This window comes from Macaca mulatta, chromosome 5, assembly GCF_049350105.2.
Source record: "Macaca mulatta isolate MMU2019108-1 chromosome 5, T2T-MMU8v2.0, whole genome shotgun sequence".
In the NCBI taxonomy this organism is placed as follows: Eukaryota; Metazoa; Chordata; class Mammalia; order Primates; family Cercopithecidae; genus Macaca; species Macaca mulatta.
Genome location: NC_133410.1, coordinates 27,913,496 through 27,938,349, shown reverse-complemented (window position 1 = coordinate 27,938,349; position 24,854 = coordinate 27,913,496). Strand labels below are relative to the sequence as shown.

General features: G+C 37.1%; 1 protein-coding gene across 1 annotated transcript in view; it reads left to right on the top strand.

Annotated features, from left to right (window-relative positions):
- The first annotated feature begins 10,686 nt into the window (after nucleotides 1-10,686).
- LOC144340939 (uncharacterized) overlaps nucleotides 10,687-24,854 on the top strand; it is a 33,451-nt gene continuing 19,283 nt past the window's right edge. The window contains exon 1 of the mRNA XM_078002573.1: nucleotides 10,687-10,818. Coding sequence (XP_077858699.1) covers nucleotides 10,687-10,818 — 132 coding nt within the window. The remainder of the gene's footprint in view (nucleotides 10,819-24,854) is intronic.

Genomic DNA, 24,854 nt, shown 5'->3' with positions numbered 1-24,854 from the left:
CATGGGAGTGACTGCAACAATGTGACTATATCCTACTAAATCTAAATGAAATGCCTCTCTCTTTATAAGATTCTCCTTAACAGATTTGAAAACTGCTCCTGGCCACCCCAAGACGACTCACCATGAGGTAAAGTGTGGCAAAGGTGACACTGTAGTGCAAAGAGATATTTGCTTAACCAATTGGAAAAAAAAGGACAATCTGACTTAAAAACAAACTATAATTCTGAAGGAACAATAGACAAAAGAGGAAAAAGAGCAAGGAGAAGGGTAAAATGTGATTAGCAAAGCTGAAGATATATACTTAACAATATTACTAGAATATCAAGAAAAAGACACTGGTATAATCTAGGATTAAAGTTAATGGGAATTATACGGCTAGAGGATCTTTGACTCACCATAACATACTTGAAAGACAGGGAAGGAGAAGAGATAAAGAGATGGTTGTATACAGAAAGAAAAATATATTTGGCAGAACATATACAATAAAGCAGGTAGAAAAGATTCTGAAACAGAAGGCCAATGCAATGAAGCAATGCTAATAAGATAGTGAATGTATGAACTTGAGTGAGTACCTGGCAAAGAGGGAGTACCAGATTTAAGCACTAATGATATAACATGTAACAAGAAGGTACTCAAAAGAGAAAGAGAGGAATGAAGTCAAAAACATTTACTTGCCAACTACATTTGCCATCTGTTAATATGGTAGTGTAACATAAAGTAAAATTGTTCAGAAACAATAATGAATGGCTTTTAAAAAATACAACCTGTGACATTTGATAAAGCACAGACAATTGAATGCTTGCCAGTTTACAGATCAAGCAAAATTAACTGAGTATCTGAGAATTCAAACCCTCAACTAAGCATATATGTCCTCCAAAGGAGAAACATTCTTTGATTACTGTTTAAAATGTGTTGTATTTATTTTATTTAATAATTAACATTTTATATCAAGTTTGAGATACTAAGAATGGAGTTTTTTAATACAAAAAGTAAAAAGTTAATGCCCATGATTGGTTTGAAGGTGCTGCAAATCATATAGTACCCATCAGTAGTAGAAACTGTACGTAAATGTTCATAAATTTTACTAAAACATTTTGAGGAAAATAAACTTGGATTAAACATGTACAGTGCAAATTTATTATTTAATTGGTAATTTATTTTTTTTCCTACTGTTTCTTATGGTATGGTTGATTTTGCCTTGAAAGGAGCAGTTATATATTTTATTGCAGAAATGGAAAGATCTCTTCAGAGGCTTCCGTGGTGGTAAAATAAATATTCAGACATCTCAGGGGTCCAATTTATTTCTGCTCTTAGAAGGATGAACTATTTTCTACTGAATGTGAGTATTGGCCATAAGGAAACTGAAGCACAAACATCTCACTGCTGCCGTGGAGATGAGAGATAACTCCGCTTTCTAGAGAAACTCAGTTTGTCCTTTCGCTTGATCTTGTCACAAATAGTTACCTCTATCATTAGATCCTTGAAGCTCCATTCCTTGACACTTCATAATAAGTAGATAAACTAGATAATCCAGTCATCTAAGATATTAAATATAAGATTTGAAATATAGAGTTTTAAGAAGTAAAAGTTTGGCTGGGAATGGTGGCTCATGCCCAGCACTTTGGGAGGCAGAAGTGGGTGGATCACCTGAGGCCAGGGGTTTGAGACCAACAGGGTCAAAGCCCATCTCTACTAATAATACAAAAGAAAATTTGGCCAGGTGGGGTGGCCTGCGCCTGTAGTCCCAACTACTGGGGAGGCTGAGGCAGGAGAATCGCTTGAACCCAGGAAGCGGAAGTTGCAGTAACCTGAGATCACACCATTGCACTCCAGCGTGGGCGACAACAGCAAAACTCCATCTCAAAAAAAAAAAAAAAAAAAAAAAAAGAAGTAAAAGTTCAAATTAAGTATTCATATTACACTTCTCTCAAAAACATAGTATCAGTATTGTATATATAATTGTATGTAAAAATTGTATAAAATAATTTCTGTTTTTTTTTTTTTTTTTGAGATGGAGTCTTGCTCTGTCACCCAGGCTGGAGTGCAGTGGTGCAATCTCGGCTCACTGCAACCTCCACATCCTGGGTTCAAGAGATTCTCCTGCCTCAGCCTCCTTAGTAGCTGGAATTACAGGCATGCGCCACCACGTCCAACTGATTTTTGTATTTTTCATAGAGATGGGTTTTCGCCATGTTGGTCAGGCTGGTCTCGAACTCCTGACCTTGTGATCCACCCACCTCAACCTCCCAAAGTGCTGGGATTACAAAGTGTGAGTCATGGAACCAGGCCCTGTATGTAAAAATGTCTCTGAAGAGTTAGAGCATTTGGGAATCTGCGTAGGTTTTAAGCATTAATCATTTTGCAATCATTTTTTAATATTTGCAATGTTACTGCAACATTCCAAACATTAACTTTGATTGACCATTTTTATTAGCAATGGTTCCATGTACTTTCACATTAGCATGGTTTAGTATGTTAAGTAGTAATTTAAATTAATTTTCTTGTATTTCGGAATTAAGAACCCCTTAATATTAAAGATTCATAATGCTATCCAAGAGTCATACAAAAATGTGACAGTAATTGTTTTTCCTTTCATTCTTTTTCTTTCTTTTTAAATTAATTTCCTTCCTTCTTTTGTTCATTGATTTTTTTAATATTGTGTATTATTTTCTTTCATTCCTTCTTATTTTCATTCCTACTTCCCTTTCTAAGAATTGCTATCACTTGAATTAACTGATGGGGATGTGTCTCTTGGAAATAAACATGTAATAGACAAGAGGATGTTAGTCTGCAAGACAAATATATTTGAATGCGAAACTCCTCTGCAGTGGTATCTCTTCAAAAAAAAAAGTCAAAACACCATAAGTTAAAATATTATTTATAATGGTATACATATATACCTTACCACATTTCTGAGGTTATTTGCTTTTGTCACAAGTTTGCTGACCAATCATTGTTGACATGTAATTATGAATTTTACTACATTTATTATGGCCAAATGACAAATGTATTTGCTAATTACTCCCTGTTGTGTTACATTTTATCATATCAGAAAGCATGACTTTTTATTTTTTTTAAGCTTTAATAAGACTATCTTCATACAACACTTCGTTTTTATCTCTTTAAAATATCAATTTGATTATTCTCAGTGAATATCTGCTATGTAGTCTCTGCTATATTTGGCACTGAGACTACAAAGGTGAGCAACCTGAGCTCCATGGAAATGGAAGGAGTCTACTGTGGCTAGATGGAGACAAATGAATATAGAAAAAAACGATCTGGATATTGAAGCATTAGACTGATTTCTCTCAATGGAAAATGAGAATGCCATGTGGAAGATAAAGGAAAGAAAAAAGACATAACACTTGTAGGTGGAAGGCAACATGGTATCATCCTCTTTCAAGAAGAGCAAAAGTCCATACAGTAATAGTGAGATTAAGTAGAACGAGGCTAAATTCAGATTAATCTAAATTACTAAAAACGGATTTATATTTTATTTGGTCGGCCTCAGAAAACAACGATCACTTTTTGAAAATAGAAATCTATATAAATAAGAAATATTTCCAGAACATAAATTCAAAGGCATAAATTCAAATATTTCCAGAACATAAATTCATATTTCTTCATAATATGAAGAAAGTGGAAGCAAGTTGTCCTCTAAGAGATTGTTGCAATGATTCCAAAGAAAATGGCTGAGAAATTAGGATATGGTTGGATTAATTTTTGTTTTCACAATACTGATAATAATAACACCTAAAATTTTCTGAGCACACTATTAAGTGTCATGTAATATGATAAAGCCTCTTCATGGGATTACTTCTTTATTTTACGATGCAGGTGACATTAATAATTATTTTCAAGATGAGAAAACTGAAATTTATAAGGATTATATAGTTTTCCTAAAGTCAGGCAACATAAGTGAATGAGTTAGGGTATACCAACTTTACGTATAACCAATTATGTCTGATTGTAGAGTTTAAATTTTTAATCATTACATTTGCTGGTAACATTAGGTTTGATAAGAAAGAAAATGTAGGAAATATTTTGAAGAAAGAAAAAGCATAACATTGACAAAAATTACATAGTAGTGAGGAAAACAGTTAAAAGTAGATAAAACAGGATCAGTAAGATGAACTCCCAGTGAATCTTACAATAATCTATAAGAATTCCATCAATCCGTACAGAACAAATCTCAACACAAGTGTTATCACAACTAATGGCCTTTGTAATGTTGCTTCAACATTGTTGATAGCTATAGAGGACTCACTCCCACTCCCTCTTCATTTTCCCTGTTTTCTGATTTTCATGTACTACCTTGAATGTTACCCTATCATAGAGTCCATTCTTCCCAGGGGCAGTTGTCATAATTTTTAGCTCCACAAACAACAAGTCATTTTTATCACGGTAATTCATTAAGTAATAGGAAAGTGCCATTAATTAGGTCAAACGACTTGTGAGATATGCTGGAGGCTTCTGCTACTAGAAAAAAAAAAAAAAAAAAAAAACCTTGTTTTTAAAAATCAAGACTATGTCACATTGAAATACTTCTTCTTCCTATGCACAATACTTTCTGTGATTTTGAAGTCTCAGATTGTCTCAGGGAAGCCAATCTGATGAAACCAGCATACAGGAGATCAGCTAAAGTTAATCTACCTCCTACATGGTACACTACCTTGGAAGTTCCAATTCTACACACCTTTAAATAGTTTTATTCCTTAAGATAAATAGAATTGTTCTCTTATTTGAAGTTGAAAGCTTACTGCTTGCCATGAATATGTACCTCAAACGCTCAAATATAATACGACTATTTGTGAAGAAAAAGTCAGTTTCTCTTAATGTTTACAATAAGTTATAGATTCCAATTAGCTCATTCATTCCTTCATTTTCATATCGAACAAAAAAATTGAGTTTAAATTTGTTGCAATAGTTTTATGGTGAAAACGTTGATCAAAGAGAAGTAAGATATTACCCAGTGTAATGTAGCCAAATTAATTAAGCAGACTATAGTGGATGCCACACCAAATTACAGTAGCTGTAAAGAAAACTACACACACACACACACACACACACAGACACACACACACACACACATAATGACAGCCGGAAAAGTGGGAAGTCAGAAAACACACTTCAAATAGGAAAACATAGAGTGCTTTTAAAGTTATTTCAATGCATGTCAGGTCAGGAAACTGCATTTTGTACATGATACTTAACAAATGTCTGTTTCAAATATTAACAAAGAAAAAGAATATGACGGTTATCAAATCCAATATTCCTAGGAATCATGAAAAAGAAGAATTATTATGCAATCCATACATATGTTTTAGGATTATATGTGTTGTCAACATTTGTAATTGTATTAGAATTCATGAAAATTATCTAAGAGAATATCCTTCTGAATCATATAAAAACAACATTTTCAACTGTTCATTCAATACTTATTTATGCAGAATCATAAAGCAAGTATCTTACTAAACCTACATATAATGATCAATTTCAACCACAAAGTTACCAGGAGTCAATGTGAATGGAGGTAAAGAGAGGCATCAGGAAGTAAATTTCAAAAGAATTGCAAAATTAAAATGAACTAATTATATTTATTAATAAAATAAGTTAGATTTGAAACTTTCAAAAATAATTATTTTACTTTAAACATTGATTAGAAAGAGCTGGAAAAACTAAACTGGATTTATAGATGCAGAAAACATAATTTGCCTGATTTAGAGAGAAAAACAGAGTATCAACTTTAAGAGAAATGTAGCTTGGGAAAACAGATCTTCATTAAAATCAACAAATTTCTGCATGATGAATTGCCTGTGAAAACAAAACAAAACAAAAATCAGTTTTCAAACTATTCATTTTACCATTAATGATTTGTGAGTAAGAAAGTTGGTCAGTAAAGCGTACCTCAACAACAACAAAAAGGCAGGTCGTCTTCTTCAGAGAGCAAAGCATTATAGAGACAGCTGTAGAGGACTACGTGCTCACAAACAGGGTGTTCCCCATAAGTCCTGCTCTCGCAAACCAAGCAGGGCGTTCCCGACAAGTCCTGTTGCAAACGATGCAGGGCATTCCCAATAAGTCCTGCTCTTGCAAACGAAGCAGGGCATTGGGGGCCTGTTTATATGTAAACATCTTGAAAATCCAGAAAGTCAGGGAAAGGTCAGAAAAACAACAGTGTGTCTTGTGACTTGGCAACATTCCACAAACGACTGTATAAAATAAAGCAGAGCGCGCCATTCTAGGCAGCCGCCATGTTTGTCTTGTCTTGTGTTGTCTTGTGTTGTCTTGTGTTGTCTTGTGTGTTCATTCCTTTGTTTAGGAAACACGCGGACCCCAACAGACAGCTTATCATATCTTGCTATTTTTTTAAAGAAATCAACAAGCAGGAGTTTGAAATGCACCAGTACAACTATGTACAAAGTAAAACAAAGATGAGAAAGCTAACTAACTTAAAGATGAAATAATATACCTGTTAAGAGCTGAATTGTACCCCCTTATTTTATGTCAAAATCTTAACCCTCAGTACCCCAGGATGTAACTGTATTTGTAAATAGGGTCTGTAAATTAGAAGTAATTAAATTAAATGGAGTTGAATAATGTGGGCCTTAAGTTAATATGACTTGTATTTGTATAACAGATTAGGATGCAGAAATATAGAGGGGAGACCACAGTTAGGACCCAGGGAGAAGGTAACCATCAAAAAGCCAAAAAAAGAAGCATCAAAATGAAATCCACCCTGCCAACATCCTGTCTTAAATGTCCAGCCTTAAAAATTGTGAGAATAGAAATTTCTATTGTTTAACTTATCTATTCTGTGGTACTTTGTTTTAGCAGTTCTAGAAAACAAACACAATGTGTATAGTCTGTCTTCTCAAAAAAGAAACTTTTCTAGGTACAAAATAGAATGCTACGGTCAGACTAATTAATAAACCTTCCCTAAGTACATATACTCTGAGGAGGAATGGAATGGATTACAACCTATGCCTGTGTAAAGTCCAATAAAATAGAAATATCTTCCTTTTGTGGTAGTCTAAAATATGGGTTTGTAAGTAAGTAACTTTACGAAAACTAATAAATAACAAGATATTTAACAAGTGCCAAATTCCTAAATAGCAAAGTACACTTAAAAAAAAAAAAAATTCACACAGATTGACCAGATTCAACTGAATTTCAGGAACAATTGACTGTATATAATATTAATGTTGTTTCAAATAACACTTATTGGGAACTACAGTAAGTTATTTCTGGTCAATGACTCAAACAATAAGAGATCAATAATCACTTCAAATACCATTAAGGTATCCATTTCCGAATTTCAAAGCAACAACATTTTTTTAATGGCAATTGCTTCTACTGCTACTACTACCGCTGCTACTACTGTTACTACTACTTGCTTCATTTGCTTCTTTCATTTTGTTTTGGAAAAAATGGGCTTTTGGCATGCCAGTTGGAAGAAATATAAAGAAGACAAATGCCTCTACTTTCATGTACTCACATTTTAGAATGAGATTTTAAGGCATTGTCTTCAGATAAGAGAACACTTGATGAGACACAGATTTTAATATGAAATGGAATAAGTACAACATGGCAACACAGGCAGAATGGAAAGTTGAAATGTTTTCTTATTTCTTATTGTTACAATTAGTTAGGCATGAAGCGGGCAGAAGAAGACTCTCATCCCAGTAGGGATGTCGGATGTGGTTTGGCAATTATCGCATTTCCTCTCCAAAAATGGTAATTTGGCAACACCAGGGAGAGGCCATTTCCTGATGATCCACACCTGTTAACATCAACATGTTAATTAAATACAGGCCCCAGGGAGAAGCAACTGCCTGGGCATGCATGTTAAGAGACAAAAACAGTAAATGAAGTGTGATCTTCTAGGGGCAAACTCCACTGGAAAGGGTAAGGAAAGCACTGCACATGTGGGAAGCTACCCTTAAGAGGAGAATCATGGGGAAAAGGGGACCCTATAAAAGCCTTAGGATCCCACTTAACCGGGGCACTTGACCTTCTCTGTTTAACCTTCATGTGCCAGCTTGGGTGTCTTCTAAGCACATCTTCCTTTCTTTCCTGTTCTAAGGTCATTTAAATAACCCTTCCATTCCTGCTAGGGAACTTGCCTTGGTCTCTTTTTGCTTTATGTCCCTCAGTTGAATTCTTTCTTCTGAGAAAGCAAGGGCTGAAGTTGGCTGTGGATGAGTACAGATTTGTCCTTGATAACTCAGGGTAACTGGGATTTCAGCCACCAATCACATTATCGGAAATTCCATATTCGGGAAAATTATAACTTAGGAACTTAAAACTCAGTACAGTCATCCTTTGATATCCGTGGGGTATTTTTTTTCTAGGACTCCACTACAGATGCCAAAATCTGTGGATAGTCAAGTCTCTTATAGAAAATGGCATAGTGTTTGTATATTACTTATGCGTATTCTCTCATATGCTTTAGATCATCTTAGATTAATTATAATACCTAATACAACACAAATGGTATGTAAGTAGTTATTTTACTGTGCTGTTTTTATTTGCATTATTTTTAATTTTTGTATTGTTATTATTTTTTTTTTCAAATATTTTTGATCTGTGATTGGTTGGATCCACAGATATGGGACCTGTGGCCATACAGGGCCTATTGTAAATGTCAATGAAAATGCATGTAAGCTGTCTGACACTTAATCATAGTTTATACTTATTTGTTAAGTAAAAAAAAAAAAAAAAAAAAAAATTCTATGGACACCTGGAATTTGAATCCAAAGTAAATTTCAAGGATATACAGTTGACCCTTGAACATGGGCTTGAACTGTGTGTGTCCATGTATACATAGATGTTTTTCAATAAATATATTGGGAAATTTTTTGGATATTTTTGACAAACTGAAGAAAACTCCCAGATGTATCTTGCAATCTGGAAATACATTTTCTTAAAGTTAGATATGTCATGAATGTATCAAATATATGTAAATACTAATAGTATATTTTTATCATGTATTACCAGGTAATGTAAAAATCTTTTACAAAATGGTAACATTTATCAAAATTCTTGCACCCAGTTGCAGACCATACATGTTGCGACTTGCATGGAAAGAAAGGTAAACAAATGTAAAGATGCAGTATTAAATCATAATGGCATAAACTTAACTGTAGCATATAATGTACTATTGTAATAATTTTGTAGCCACCTCCTGCTGCTATAGTGGTGAGCTCAAGTGTTGGAGTATCTCCTGAAAACTCCATGTACCTCTCAGCATCTCTACATGAGCGGTTCATCTCTCCGGTAAACTGAATTGCAGTAAAATTGGCCCTCTGTGGTTCCTGCAGATCTTTCTATATGTTTAGTGCAATACTGTAAACTTTCAGTAACATCATGAAACCCATACAGAGTGCCACTTATGATGCCAGAATTGCTTCCAAGAAGTTGAGAAAAGACATGACATTACAAGACAATGTTGAATTGCTTCATATGTACTGAAGATTTAGTTCTGCAGCTGCAGTTGCTCACAATTTCAAGATACATGAATGCAGCTAAAGGGTCATTGTAAAAACAGAAAAAAAGATTGTGAAGCTGTTACTGCAGTTATGTCAACAAGTGCAAACCTTTCACTTTTTCAAAATACCTTTTTTTATTTTGTGATTGAAAATGCACCTTGTATGTGAGTGCAAGTTTGCTAAAGAAAGGCATACCTATAGACTCTAATAGAATCTGAGAAAAAGCAGAGTCATTATAATAGAACTAAAAATAAAAGGAAGGTAAAAGATCCAAAACTGGGGAATTTAATGCCAGCAATGGATAGTTGAAAATTTTGAAAGAGGTTTGGCTTTAACAAAAATGTCAAGATAACAGGAAAAGGAGATTCTGCTGATCAAGAGACAGCAGAATGAGTTCCCAGGTACCATTAAGAAACATAATCAAGGAGAAAGAATCTGCTTGAACAGGTTTTGAATTCAGAAAAAAAGTGCCGTATCTTTGAAAAGAAAAAATGCCACAAAGAACCATTATTAGTAAGAAAGAGAAGCACCGCATTCAAGACAAATAGGGATAGAGTAACTCCATTGTTATGGAAATGCAGTCAGATTTATGATCAGGACTGCTTTTATCTATAAAGCTGCTAACTCTTATAGGGAAAAGATAAACATTTATCATCAGTCTTTTGGCTGTACAACAAGATCTAGACAATGAAAAACGTTTTACTGGATGGGTTTCATCTACACTTTGTCCTTGAGGTCAGGAGTTACCTTGCCAGTAAAGGACTGCCTTTGAAAGTGCTTTTGAAATTGGACAATTACCTTGATCTCTCAGAACCTCAGGAGTTCACATCAAAGGTGTTGAAGTGATCTACTTGCCCCCAAACACAAGTCTCTAATTCAGCTTCTAGAGGAGGGGAATCATAAGGACCTTTATGTGTTGTTACATATACTCTATGAAAAGGATTGTGAATGCTATGGAAGAAAACCCCAGTAGAGAGAACATCATGAAAGTCTGCAAAAATTATACCATTAAAGATGCCATCATTGTTATAGAAAAAGCCATGAAATCCATTCAGGCTCTCAACTGCGTCTAGACGTTGCACATGACTTCAAAGGATTCATGACAGAGACAATCCAATAAATAATGAAAGAGACTGTGGATATGGCAAAAAAAAAAAAAAAAAAAAAAAGGTGGGGGGGTAGTGAGTTTCAAGACATGGATCTGAGAGAAATTCACCAGCTAATAGATACAACACTAGTGGAATTAACAGAAGACAACTTGATGGAGATGAGTGCTTCCAAACCAGTGCCAGATGATGAGGAAGAAGATGTAATAGAAACAGTGCCAGTAAACAAATTGACATTAGACAATCTGGCAGAATGGTTCTGAGTATTGAAGACTGCTTTTGACTTCTTTAATCACACGGATCCTTCTATGATACAGACACTGAAACTAAAGCAAATGATGGAAGAGGAATGGTAGCATATAGAAACATTTTAGAGAACTGAAAAAGCAAAAAAGCAGAGATAAAATATGATGTATTTCTGAAAAGTTACTCAAGTGTGTCTTCCTGTCCTGTCTCCCTTTCTACCACGTCCACTTCTGTCTCTACCAACCCAGAGACAGCAAAACCAACCTCTCCTCTTCCTCCTCCTCTTCATCCTACTTAACATGAAGATGCTGCTGATGAAGACCTTGATGATGATTATCCACTTACACTTAATAAATAATAAATGTATTTTCTCTTCCTTATGGTTTTCTTAATAATGTTTTTTCTCCAGCTTACTTAATTGTAAAAATATAGTACATAAAATACACAACATATACAATATGTGTTAACTGACTCTATGTTATTGGTAAGGCTTCTTGTCTATAGTGAGCTACTAGTAGTTATATTTTAGAAGAGTCAGGAGTTATTTTCAGAGTTTTGACTTCAGGGGGTTGGGGTGGGGGTGACAGCATTTCTAACCCCTGCATTGTTGAATTATATATGTAAATGCTGCTTGCAGATTGCTGGTTAAAGTACTTCACTAAAGTCTGAATTTAAAGTGCTTTATAGAACTCTATCACTTGCTTGCCTTGTGCTATGGGTAAAGTTAGTTAAACTCTTTGTATCTCATTTTCAACCAGTGCAACCTTCTTTTGCCATACATGACTCCAGAGTCAGGGTATTGTATCATCATCAAAACTCACATATGTTCTATATTTATTTGAACTCTTTGATAGTTTTTCCTTTCTTTCTTTCTTTTTTTAATCCTCACATTCATTGTCTTCAGACAAGGAAATTGAATTTAAATGACTTATTCAAGGACACTAGGGCAGCTTCCATTTTTCTGCTGATTTAGATTAACAGCTTTTATTTTCCTGGTTGGATTGACCCCCTGAGCCTTGTCAACTCTTATTCCATTTCCATAAAATAAGGATAATAATACTTAACACCTGGTTCAATTGAGTAGCTCTGTAATTATTCTCTTATACATGTAAAGTACCTTGAAGCACAGAGTCAAGTGCTGTCTTTCAAATTTCAAGCTACTTACAACAGAGAAGAAATAGCTTTAGAGATATTATAACTCCGATTTTTGATTGGGCTGGTATTTGACAGAGGCATTAGGTATCTTTCCTGTTGCTCAAGATAGTGACTTTTGTGGGGTTGCTGTGTTTTAATTTTAATAAACTACATAGGAATGTAAGCATCTAAATATTGGCTTTCAGAATGGTTATCATGGGAGAATGCATTGTTATTTTTTGAAATATTCCGAACACTCTATTTCATAGTTCAAACCTCTTTCCCAATAATCTAAACCCTCTTGTACCAATCTACATTTCCTTTCTTGTACTAATCTATGTTTATTGTACTTCTAACGTTAATTTGTAATTATTAGGTAATCACTTTATCTCAAAAATTAGGCTTACTCTCTACTTTCTATCATCCCTTTTTCTGACCAAGCATTTACTTACTACCAGCTTCCTGGGGCAGGGCTATTTTATTATTATTATTATTGTGGTGTGGGTTCTTGATATTACTTGGTAAATATGTCTTAAATTTATAGAATGGTGTCTGAAACATAATAGGTGCTAAGTGAAATTTACTGGGGTAATTAATTAATTTTTGGAAGTTACCGTTTGGAATGGATACCAATAATAATTTCTGAGCATCTAGCAAAAATATCATTACTTTATGCTATATCATATTTTAAAACCCAATTAGTTCACAACTCAATTCAATGGATTAAGCTCCAAATAAGTAATGAATACTTTAAAAAATAAAATAAATAAATATCTTTGGTTCCAAAGATCAAAATGAAACACTTGCACAAAAGTATTTCTCCAAATACTTTTCATTACACTGCTTTAAAGTGGTTCTTTTTAATTAAAAATTTTGAGCAAAATATCGATATATTCAAATTTAGTGAATAAGATCCAAGTTATTATTGCAACTGAATTACATATGAAAGTGCCCAGCATAATGGCAGGTATGTAATGGACACTGTAACAGCTAGTGTGTATATATTCTCTATTGATTCTTTCAATAGGTGACAGATTGTAAGGAGAGATTATTAAGCAAGGAAGCTAATTAATAAACAGAATTAAGCCATAGAAAATTATATAGTACTTTATTAGATATCAGAGTATATGGTGTGCAATGAGTAAACCTTAACCTTAGTGGTCTGACTTAAAAAAAAAAAAAAAAAAACAATTACAACACACACATGCTATTTAAAGTCTTCCTAAAGAGTATTTGATTTGCAGATGTTTTTGTTATGCAGTTTGGATCAGTCTTAAATATCATTCACTGTGCATTAAAAATTTAGGCTTCAGTAATTCTTAAAGTAATTGCTGTTTTAAACCATGTAGAAAAAGAAAACTACAATTATGTATAAGGAATTAAATTTTAATTAGTTTCCCCTACTTCCCACCTTTATGCTCTTGAAAAGTAAAACCTTATGAAACTTTCTCTCTCTAATGTGTTTTCTTATAGTCCAGCTTTTGCACATGTTCATCTCTATCTCTGACTTCATTGAAATCACTAATTTTTTTTTTTTTTGAGTTCATAAAGATGCAATTTCTTATACAAATTTTTTTCTTAGTCTTTCAAGGTCAGGCTATATAAGCATGAAAAGATTTGCAATTTATCTATGAATTTCCTCATTGAGAGCATAGGTTCAAGAAAGTAAGGGCTTCACTTTACAATGATAATCACAATATGTATAGCGTCTAAAAAATTTCGGATACTTAGTAGGCATTTCAAATATAGCAAAAACAATTAAGTAAAAGAAGTTTTGATTGTGAATAGGAATATAAAGGACTATAGAAAGGTGCAATAAATGAGAGCACTCAATGAAGTTGTATCATTCTTTTATTAGTTGGATTAGTTCTTATTATACTGTAAAAAATTATCACAAATTTAGTGACGTAAAACAACAAGAGGGAGGTTCTAAGATGGCCGAATAGGAACAGCTCCAGTCTACAGCTCCCAGAGTGAGCAACACAGAAGACGGGTGATTTCTGCATTTCCAACTGAGGTACCGTGTTCATCTCACTGGGGCTTGTTGGACAGTGGGTGCAGAACAGTAGGTGCAGCCCACGGACCGTGAGCCAAAGCAGGATGAGGCATAGCCTCACCCAGGAAGCACAAGGGGTCGGAGAATTCCTTTTCTAGCCAAGGGAAGCCATGGCACAGGGCACCTGGAAAATTGGGTCACTCCCACCCTAATATTGTGCTTTTCCAATGGTCTTAGCAAATGGCACACCAGGAGATTATATCTCGTGCCTGATTCAGAGGGTCCACACCCATGGAGCCTTGCTCACTGCTAGCACAGCAGTCTGAGATTGAACTGCAAGGCAGTAGCGAGGCTGGGGCAGGGCACCTGCCATTACTGAGGCTTGAGTAGGTAAACAAAGCGGCCAGGAAGCTTGAACTGGGTGGAGCCCACCGCAGCTCAAGGTGGCTCACCTGCCTCTGTAGACTCCACCTCTGGGGGCAGGGCATAGCTGAACAAAAGGCAGCAGAAACTTCAGCAGACTTAAATGTCCCTGTCTGACAGCTTTAAAGAGAGTAGTGGTTCTCCCAGCATGGAGCTTATGATCTGAGAATGGACAGAGTGCCTCCTCAAGTGGGTCACTGACCCCCAAGTAGCCTAACTGGGAAGCACCTCCCAGTAGGGGCTGACTGAAACCTCATACGGCCAGGTGCCCCTCTGAGACGAAGCTTCCAGAGGAACGATCAGGCAGTAACATTTGCCATTCTGCAATATTTGCGGTTCTGCAGCCTCTGCTGGTGATACCCAGGCAAACAGGGTCTGGAGTGGACCTCCAGCAAACTCCAACAGACCTGCAGCTGAGGGTCCTGACTTTTAGAAGGAAAACTAACAACAGAAAGGACTTCCACACCAAAACCCCATCTGTACATCATCATCATCAAAGACCAAAGGTAGATAAAACCACAAAGATGGGGAGAAACCAGAGCACAAAAGCTGAAAATTCTAAAAATCAGAGTGTCTCTTCTCCTCCAAAGGAATGCAGCTCCTCTCCAGCAATGGAACAAAACTGGATGGAGAATGACTTTGATGAGTTGAGAGAAGAAGGCTTCAGAAGATCAATAACAAACTTCTCCAAGCTAAAGGAGGATGTTTGAACCCATCGCAAGGAAGCTAAAAACTTTGAAAAAAGATTGGATGAATGGCTAACTAGAATAAACAGTGTAGAGAAGACCTTAAATAATCTGATACATCACGAGAACTATGTGACAAATGCACAAGCTTCAGTAACCGACTCAATCAACTGGAAGAAAGGGTATCAGTGATTCAAGATCAAATGAATGAAATGAAGTAAGAAGAGAAGTTTAGAGAAAAAAGAGTAAAAAGAAATGAACAAAGTCTCCAAGAAATATGGGACTATGTGAAAAGACCAAATCTACGTCTGATTGGTGTACCTGAAAGTGATGGGGAGAATGGAACCAAGATGGAAAACACTCTTCAGGTATCCAGGAGAACCACCCCAACCTAGCAAGTCAGGCCAGTATTCAAATTCAGGAAATACAGGGAATGCCACAAAGATACTCCTAGAGAAGAGCAACTCTGAGACACATAATTGTCAGATTCACAAAAGTTGAAATGAAGAAAAAAATGTTAAGGGAAGCCAGAGAGAAAGGTCGGATTACCCACAAAGGGAAGCCCATCAGACAAACAGCAGATCTCTTGGCAGAATCTCTACAAGCCAGAAGAGAGTGGGGGCCAATATTCAACATTCTGAAAGAAAAGAATTTTCAACCCAGAATTTCATATCCAGTCAAACTAAGCTTCATAAATGAAGGAGAAATAAAATCCTGTACAGACAAGCAAATGCTGAGAGATTTTTGTCACCACCAGGTCTGCCTTACAAGAGCTCCTGAAGGAAGCACTAAACATGGAAAGGAACAACTGGTACCAGCCACTGCAAAAATATGCCAAATTGTAAAGACCATCAGTGCTAGGAAGAAACTGCATCAACTAACAAGCAAAATAACCAGTTAACATCATAATGACAGGATCAAATTCACACATAACAATATTAACCTTAAATGTAAATGTGCTAACTGCTCCAATTATAAGACACAGACTGGCAAATTGGATAAAGTGTCAAGATCCATCAGTCTGCTGTATTCAGGAGACCCATCACATGTGCAGAAACACCCATAGGCTCAAAATAAAGGGATGGAGGAAGACCTACCAAGCAAATGGAAAACAAAAGAAAAAAACAGGGGTTGCAATCCTAGTCTCTGATAAAACAGACTTTAAACCAACAAAGATCGGAAGAGACAAAGAAGGCCATTACATAACGGTAAAAGGATCAATTCAATGAGAGGAGCTAACTATTCTAAATATATATGCACCCAATACAGGATCACCCAGATTCATAAAGCAAGTCCTTAGAGACCTGCAAAGAGATTTATACTCCCACACAAAATAATTGTAGACTTTAACACCCTACTGTCAACATTAGACAGATCCATGAGACAGAAAGATAACAAGGATATCCAAGAATTGAACTCAGCTCTGCACCAAGCAGACCTAACAGACATCTACAGAACTCTCCACCCCAAATCAACAGAATATACATTCTTCTCAGCACCACATCACACTTATTCCAAAATTGACCACATAGTTGGAAGTAAAGCACTCCTCAGCAAATGTAAAAGAACATAAATTATAACAAACTGTCTCTCAGACCACAGTGCAATCAAACTAGAACTCAGGATTAAGAAACTCACTCAAAACCACTCAACTACATGGAAACTGAACAACCTGCTCCTGAATGACTACTGGGTACATAACGAAATGAAGGCAGATATAAAGATGTTCTTTGAAACCGACGAGAACAAACAGAAACATACCAGAATCTCTGGGACACGTGTAAAGCAGTATGTAGAGGGAAATTTATAGCACTAAATGCCCACAAGAGAAAGCAGGAAAGATCTAAAATTGACACCCTAACATCACAATTAAAAGAACTAGAGCAGCGAGACCAAACACATTCAAAAGCTAGCAGAAGGCAAGAAATAACTAAGATCAGAGCAGAACTGAAAGAGATAGAGACACAAAAAAAACCCTTCAAAATATCAATTAATCCAGGAGAGGTTTTTTTGAAAAAATCAACAAAACTGATAGACCCCTAGCAAGACTAATAAACAAGAAAAGAGAGAAGAATCAAATAAACACAATAAAAAAGATAAAAGGGATATAACCCCCCACCCCCAGAGATACAAACTACCATCAGAGAATATGTAAATACCTCTAGGAAAATAAACTAGAAAATCTGGAAGAAATGGATAAATTCCTGGACACATACACCTTCCCAAGACTAAACCAGGAAGAAGTTGAATGCCTGAATAGACCAATAACAGGCTCTGAAATTGAGGCAATAATTAATAGCCTACCAACCAAAAACAGTCCAGAATCAGATGGATTCACAACCGAATTCTACCAGAGGTACAAACAGGAGCTGGTACCATTCTTTCTTAAACTATTCCAATCAATAGAAAAAGAGGGAATCCTCCCTAACTAATTGTGTGAGGCCAGCATCATTCTGGTACTAAAGCCTGGCAGAGACACAACAAAAAAAGAGAATTTTAGACCAATATCCCTGATGAACATCAATGCAAAAATCCTCAATAAAATACTGGTAAACCAAATTCAGCAGCACATCAAAAAGCTTATCCATCACGAAGAAGTAGGTTTCATCCCTGGGATGCAAGGTCGGTTCTACATATGCAAATCAATAAACATAATCCATCATATAAACAGAACCAAAGACAAAAACAACAAGATTATCTCAATAGATGCAGAAAAGGCCTTTGATAAAATTCAACAGCCCTTCATGCTAAAAACTCTCAATAAATTAGGTATTGATGGGACGTATCTCAAAATACTAACAGCTATTTATGCAAACCCATAGCCAATATCATACTAAATGGGCAAAAACTGGAAGCATTCCCTTTGAAAACTGGCACTCTCTCACCACTCCTATTCAACACAGTGTTGGAAGTTCTGGCCAGAACAATCAGTAAGGAGAAAGAAATAAAAGGTATTCGATTAGGAAAAGAGGAAGTCAAATTGTCCCTGTTTGCAGATGACATGATTGTATATTTAGAAAACCCCATCATCTCAGCCCCAAATCTCCTTAAGCTGATAAGCAAATTCTTCAAAGTCTCAGGATACAAAAATCAATGTGCAAAAATCACAAGCATTCTTATACACCAATAACTGACAGAGAGCCAAATCATGAATGAACTCCCATTCAGAATTGCTTCAAAGAAAATAAAATACCTAGGAATCCAACTTACAAGGGACGTGAAGCACCTCTTCAAGGAGAATTACAAACCACTGCTCAACTAAATAAAAGAGGGCACAAACAAATGGAAAAACATAACATGCTCATGGATAGGAAGAATCAATATCGTGAAAATGGCCATACTGCCCAAGGCAATTTATAGATTCAATGCCATTCCCATCAAGCTACCAACGACTTTCTTCACAGAATTGGAAAAAACTACTTTAAAGTTCATATGGAACCAAAAAACAGCCCACATTGCCAAAACAATCCTAAGCCAAAAGAACAAAAATAGAGTCATCAAGCTACCTGACTTCAAACTATACTACAAGGCTACAGCAACAAAAAAAGCATGGTACTGGTACCAAAACAGAGATATAGACCAATGGAACACAACAGAGGCCTCAGAAATAATACCACACATCTACAACCATCTGATCTTTGACAAATCTGACAAAAACAAGAAATGGGGAAAGGATTCCCTATTTAATAATTGGTGCTGAGAAAACTGGTTAGCCATAAGTAGAAAGCTGAAACTGAATCCCTTCCTTATACCTTATACAAAAATTAACTCAAGATGGATTAAAGACTTAAATGCCAGACCTAAAACCATAAAATTCCTAGAAGAAAACCTAGGCAATACCATTCAGGACATAGGCATGGGCAAGGACTTCATGTATAAAACACCAAAAGCAATGACAACAAAATCCAAAATTGAGAAATGGGATCTAATTAAACTAAAGAGCTTCTGCACAGCAAAAGAAACTACCATCAAAGTGAACAGGCAACCTACAGAATGGGAGAAAATTTTTGCAATTTACTCATCTGACAAAGGGCTAATATCCAGAATTTACAAATAACTTAAACAAATTTACAAGAAAAAATCAAGCAACCCCATGAAAAATGGGCAAAGGATATGAACAGACACTTCTCAAAAGAAGACACTTATGCAGCCAACAGACACATGATAAAATGCTCATCACCACTGGCCATCAGAGAAATGCAAATCGAAACCACAATGAGATACCATATCACACCAGTTGGAATGGTGATCTTTAAAAAGTCAGGAAACAACAGGTAATGGAGAGGATGTGGAGAAATAGGAACAACTTACACGGTTGATGGGAATGTAAACTAGTTCAACCATTGTGGAAGACAGTGTGGTGATTCCTCAGGGATTTAGAACTAGAAATACCATTTGACCCAGCCATCCCATTACTGGGTATATACCCAAAGGATTATAAATCATGCTGCTATAAAGACACATGTACACATATGTTTATTGCGGCACTATTCACAATAGCAAAGACTTGGAACCAACCCAAATGTCCATCAATGATAGACTGGATTAAGAAAATGTGGCACATATACACCATGGAATACTAGGCAGCCATAAAAAAGGATGAGTTCATGTCCTTTGTAGGGACATGGATGAAGCTGGAAACCATCATTCTGAGCAAACTATTGCAAGGACAGAAAACCAAACACTGCATGTTCCCACTTATAGGTGGGAATTGAACAATGAGAACACTTGGACACAGGGTGGGGAATATTACACACTGGTGCCTGTTGTGGCGTGCAGGGAGTGGGTAGGGATAGCATTAGGAGATATACCTAATGTAAATGACAAGTTAATGGGTACAGCACACTAACCTGGCACATGCATACACATGTAACAAACCTGCAGGTTGTGCACATGTACCCTAGAACTTAAAGTATAATAATAATAAAAAAACCACCAATGTATTATCTTACATGTTTGTAGGTCAGAAGTCTGATGTAAGTTCCACTGAGCAATAATCAGGTTGCTGGCAGATCCACATTCCTTTATGGGGGTTCTAAAGGAGAACCCGTTTTCTTGCCTTTTTCAGATTTAAGAAGATGCCTTTATCAGCCCTTGGCCCTCTTACATCTTCAAAGCTAGTAACACTTGTCTTTCTCACACTACTTCACACTGACCATGAGGGTTTTGCTTTCCTCTTCCACATTTAAAGACCTTTGGGATCACATTTGGCTTATTCCTGATAATCCAATTATTCTTAGGAACAATTAGGATTAGGTTCCTAATCTTCCTATTTTAAGATCAGTTTATTAACAGCTGATATGAATGGAATCGGGTCCTTTCCCAAATTCCTTTGTTGAAGCTTGAGCTCCCAGTGGAAGTATATTTAGAGAAAAAGTCTTTTTTCGTTGTTGTTTTGTTTTTTCTGAGATGGAGTTTCACTCTTGTCGCTCAGGCTAGAGTGCAGTGGCGAGATCTTGGCTCACTGCCACCTCTCTCTCCTGGGTTCAAGCAATTCTCTTGACTCAGCCTCCCAGGTAGCTGGGATTACAGGCATGCAAGGCAGCATCACCATGCCCAGCTAATTTTATATTTTTAGTAGATACAGATCTCGTCATCTTAGCCAGGCTAGTCCCAAACTCCTGACCTCAGGTGATCCACCCCTGTCGGCCTCCCAAACTGGTGAGATTACAGGTGTGAGCCACCATGCCCAGCAGGAGAAAAAACCTTTAAGGGGGAAATTGAGGTTATACAAGGTCCTATTTGTGACATTCTAATCCAATTGGGCAGGCGTCTTCATATGAACAGGAAGAGACACCAGGGGTGTACATGCTCGAAGGAAAGGCCACATGAGGACATAATGAAAATGTGGCCACTGCAAGTCAAGGAGAGAAGACTCAGGCGAAACCAAACCTCCTGGCAACTTGATTTTGGACTTCTCGCTTCCAAAACGTTGCAAAAATAAATTTCTGTTTTTTAAGCCATCTGGTCAGTGGTATTTTGTTATGGCAGTCCTAGTAGTAATGTATAGCAACATTAATTGCATATGCTATCTTAATTTCTGCTGTGCCTTACAACACTTTTACCAACTCTGGGATGTATGACATACATGGACATCTTTGGAGCTTATTTTGCCACCATAGTAGTCTGTGAGTGAAGAAAGGAAACACTCTTTTCACAACAATGAAGATGCAAAGACCCCAGATTTCCTTTTTCTTCAGTTTGGCAAATAGGCAAGGACAAAGAAAAATAAATTAAATTTAACAAATTATCAAGAAATAAACACCATAGAAACATTTTTACCAAGGTGGAGAGGCCTGAATGGGATAAAGTCATGATTTTAAACAGTGTATGTTTTGTTGGTAGTGAGAGGGATGTGAGGGGTGCTATTTCTAAGGATTTTCTTTTTTTTTTTTTTAAGATTCCAGGAAATCAGAGTATAGTGTAGAGGAGGCAAAACTTTGTCTCTTCCTTGTTTGTATTTTTATCCATCTGGATGTGATAATTATTTTAACATGTGACAAGCAGGAGAAAAGCATACAAATTTATTTCTTAGAAGTTTTAGGTGACAAGGAGCTCTCATAAGGAAATGAAGACTGAAAGAAGCAGTTGAAGTCAAACACCATATACTGAATTGGACAGAGTAGTAAACTGTGAAAATGTAATCAAGTAAAGGAACTTGGGCAAGAGTAGTTAATTGAGTAGAGAAGTGACTAGGAGTAAAAAGGATTACATTAACAAGGTTTATTTATTTTTTTTTTTACAGATTTCCCTTGGCTTCAATTTTCCATCCTTGATGAAAATCATGTTACTTTCAGGCGAGGACATTAGCAAGATGGCCGATTTGAAGCTAATAACTCTCTCCTCTTCCCACAAAAATCCCAAAGCAACAAATAAGGATCTAAATTTTGACCAAAATAACTAACAAAGAGCATCAGAGAACAGCAAAGAAGCAGGAGGAATCCTTTAGAGAACAGAAACCCAGGATGACTGCACAGAGAAGGGGAGAAAACACATTGGCTCTGCCACATCATCTCCTCAGTCAGAATTAACACAGAACCAGGAGGAGCTTCTCACTGTGGGGGAAGGGGAAGCAAATGGACCCCACCCCCAGTCACCACTTTGGACACCTATAGTCTTCTCTATTGGACATTCCTTTGTACCTCCCAAGCTTTGCACCAGCTGAGGGAGCTCCCTGGAGTCAACAAGGCTGAGCTATCTGTAGAGAAGAAGCTGAGACTATGCCCCCCACCACTGTGGTCTGTGCTGCTACTGCTTTGTACTATTTTGGAAGTGGAGACTCTTCCAGAGTGTGTCCTGCTCTGGGGATGAGTAGCCATTGCATCCCTTTATCCCTGAGGCTCAGTGACCATGATTACCTGGTAACATGCCATCCCCAAGCAAAGCTAATGTTCCATCTTACCCCTCAGGGGCAAGTTACTGCACAGCAATTCCTACTCAATTATCTCAATTGCTAGGGCAGCCTCCTTTTAGGGTCACAGCTAAGATCACAAATGACCTCACCGCCTCTAGGACCTCAGGCCTCTGGCATATAGGAACAGTTGTGCCCCCTGGCACCACAGCTAAGGCAAAACCCTGTGTCCCAAGGGGTCTAATTCTCTAGCAAACATGGGCAGTTGCACCTCCTAGCACCACAGCTGATGTGGTACCCCACCTGCAGGGATCCAGAGGCTCCACTGACCCATGGAACCACACTTTCTGGGGCCAGGTAGACATAGTGTCTCAAATTTCAGGGAATCAAAGAATTGCCTGAGCTGTTTGGCCCTCCAGGCTGAACCATAGATGGAACTGTGGAACTAGATAGAGCTACTTGGAACTCGATGGCCCCTTGAGGTCTATAAATGGCTGAGACATCTGCTCTTCCAGGTGGTTGAATCATCACTGCACTGATCCCTAAGTCCCAATTCACAGTAGTACCTCGCCCTTTCTAGGTTCTTGCTGCTGCTGTACCTGGCCTCACAGAGACTGGGTTGCTGCTATTTCCTAACATCCTAACTGGGTTACTGAAGTTTCCCAACATCCTAGGATCTAGTGTCACCTTATCTTCCAGGGCCTGAGCTGCCAATGTGCTCTGTTGGTTCTGAGTCTCAAATTGCAACTGTGCCCTATCTCTGGGGCCCAAACCCTTGGAGTACTCCTTCCTTCCTGAAACTATGTTATGTTGTGCTCTGATCCCCAGTGTCAGAATTGCAGCCACATCCCGTACACCTGAGACCAAGGTGCTTGGGTATACTTCAGAAAAACAGACTCCAGCCAAGTGAGAGAACTGTATCCATTTGTTTCTTGGAGAGTGAACTTGTGCCTCAAGTCTCAGGTGCTGTACTAGATTCTCAAGACCCGAAACCATGAATCTGGCTTCACGGTTTCTCCAAGCACCTGTGCCCTGAATCCCAGTGCCACTGTGGCTGTGTGTGAGCCATGTCAGGCCCAACACCAAGAGAAATCACCTTAGGTAAGACTCCTCATTGTGAGGAAGACAAGAACAGGAGAATACCTAAAGATCCTGCCCCAATTACCTATACAGACACCATCACTGCCACAAACTCCTATAGCCTAGACAACTGAGGCAGCCAGTTATTGCTAATGTTGGTTACAACAACAACAACAAAAAGTTGCATGGAGACTAAACAACTGCACCCACATAAAAACCAGGGCCACCATACCCTGCCCAACACAGCATCTTCTGGTCCATCTGCAAGTAAATGTCTTCTCCTACCAAAGCCATTCGCTAAACTTTGAAATAGGTGACTGCAACACCAGATGCACAGAAATCAACAGAGAGACATAAACAATATGAAAATGAAAGGCCACATGACACCACCAAGGGAATATAATAATCCTCCAGTAACTGACCCCACGGAAACAAATTTATAAGCAGTTTAAAAAATAATTGAAAATAGGCTGGGTGTGGTGGCTCACTCCTGTAATCCCAGCACTTTGGGAGGCCGAGGTGGGCGGATCATGAGGTCAGGAGATTGAGACCATCTTGGCTAACACGGTGAAAACCCATCTCTACTAAAAATACAAAAAATTAGCTGGGCATGTTGGCAGGCACCTGTAGTCCCAGCTACTACGTGGGAGGCTGAGGCAGGAGAATGGCATGAACCCAGGAGGTGGAGCTTGCAGTGAGCCGAGATCACACCATTGCACTCCAGCCTGGGCGATAGAGCGAGACTCCATCTAAAAAAATAAATAAATAAATAAAAATAATGATCTCAAGAAAACTTAATGAAAAATAATAAAATACAAATAGGCTATTCAATGAAATCAGGAAAACAAAACAATTCATGATCAAAATAAGAAATTGAACTAACAAATGAACGTCATTAAAAAGGGTCAAACTAAACTGTTGTTGCTAAAGAATTCAGTGAAATAATTTTTTTAAAAACCATGAGCTACAATGGAAGCATATATCAAGCAAAAGAAAGAATCCATGAAGCAAGGTCATTTGAAATGACTCAAATCAGAAGAAAAAAAAACAAGAATAATGTAAAAAAGAGTACAGACAGACTATGAGACTTATTGGACACTATTAAGTGAAGCAATATTCACAAAGAGTTTCAAAAAGTGAAAAGATAGAGCAATGACATGAAGCTTATCTAATGCAATAATTGCTGAAAACTTCCCAAGTCTTGGAAGAGATACGTTTATCCAAATTCATGAAGCTCAATAGTCCCCAAATGGATGGAACACAAAGAGATCCTTTCAAAGGTACATTATAATTAATCTGTCAAAAGTCAAAGGCAGAGAATTCTAAAAGCAGTGAAAGAAA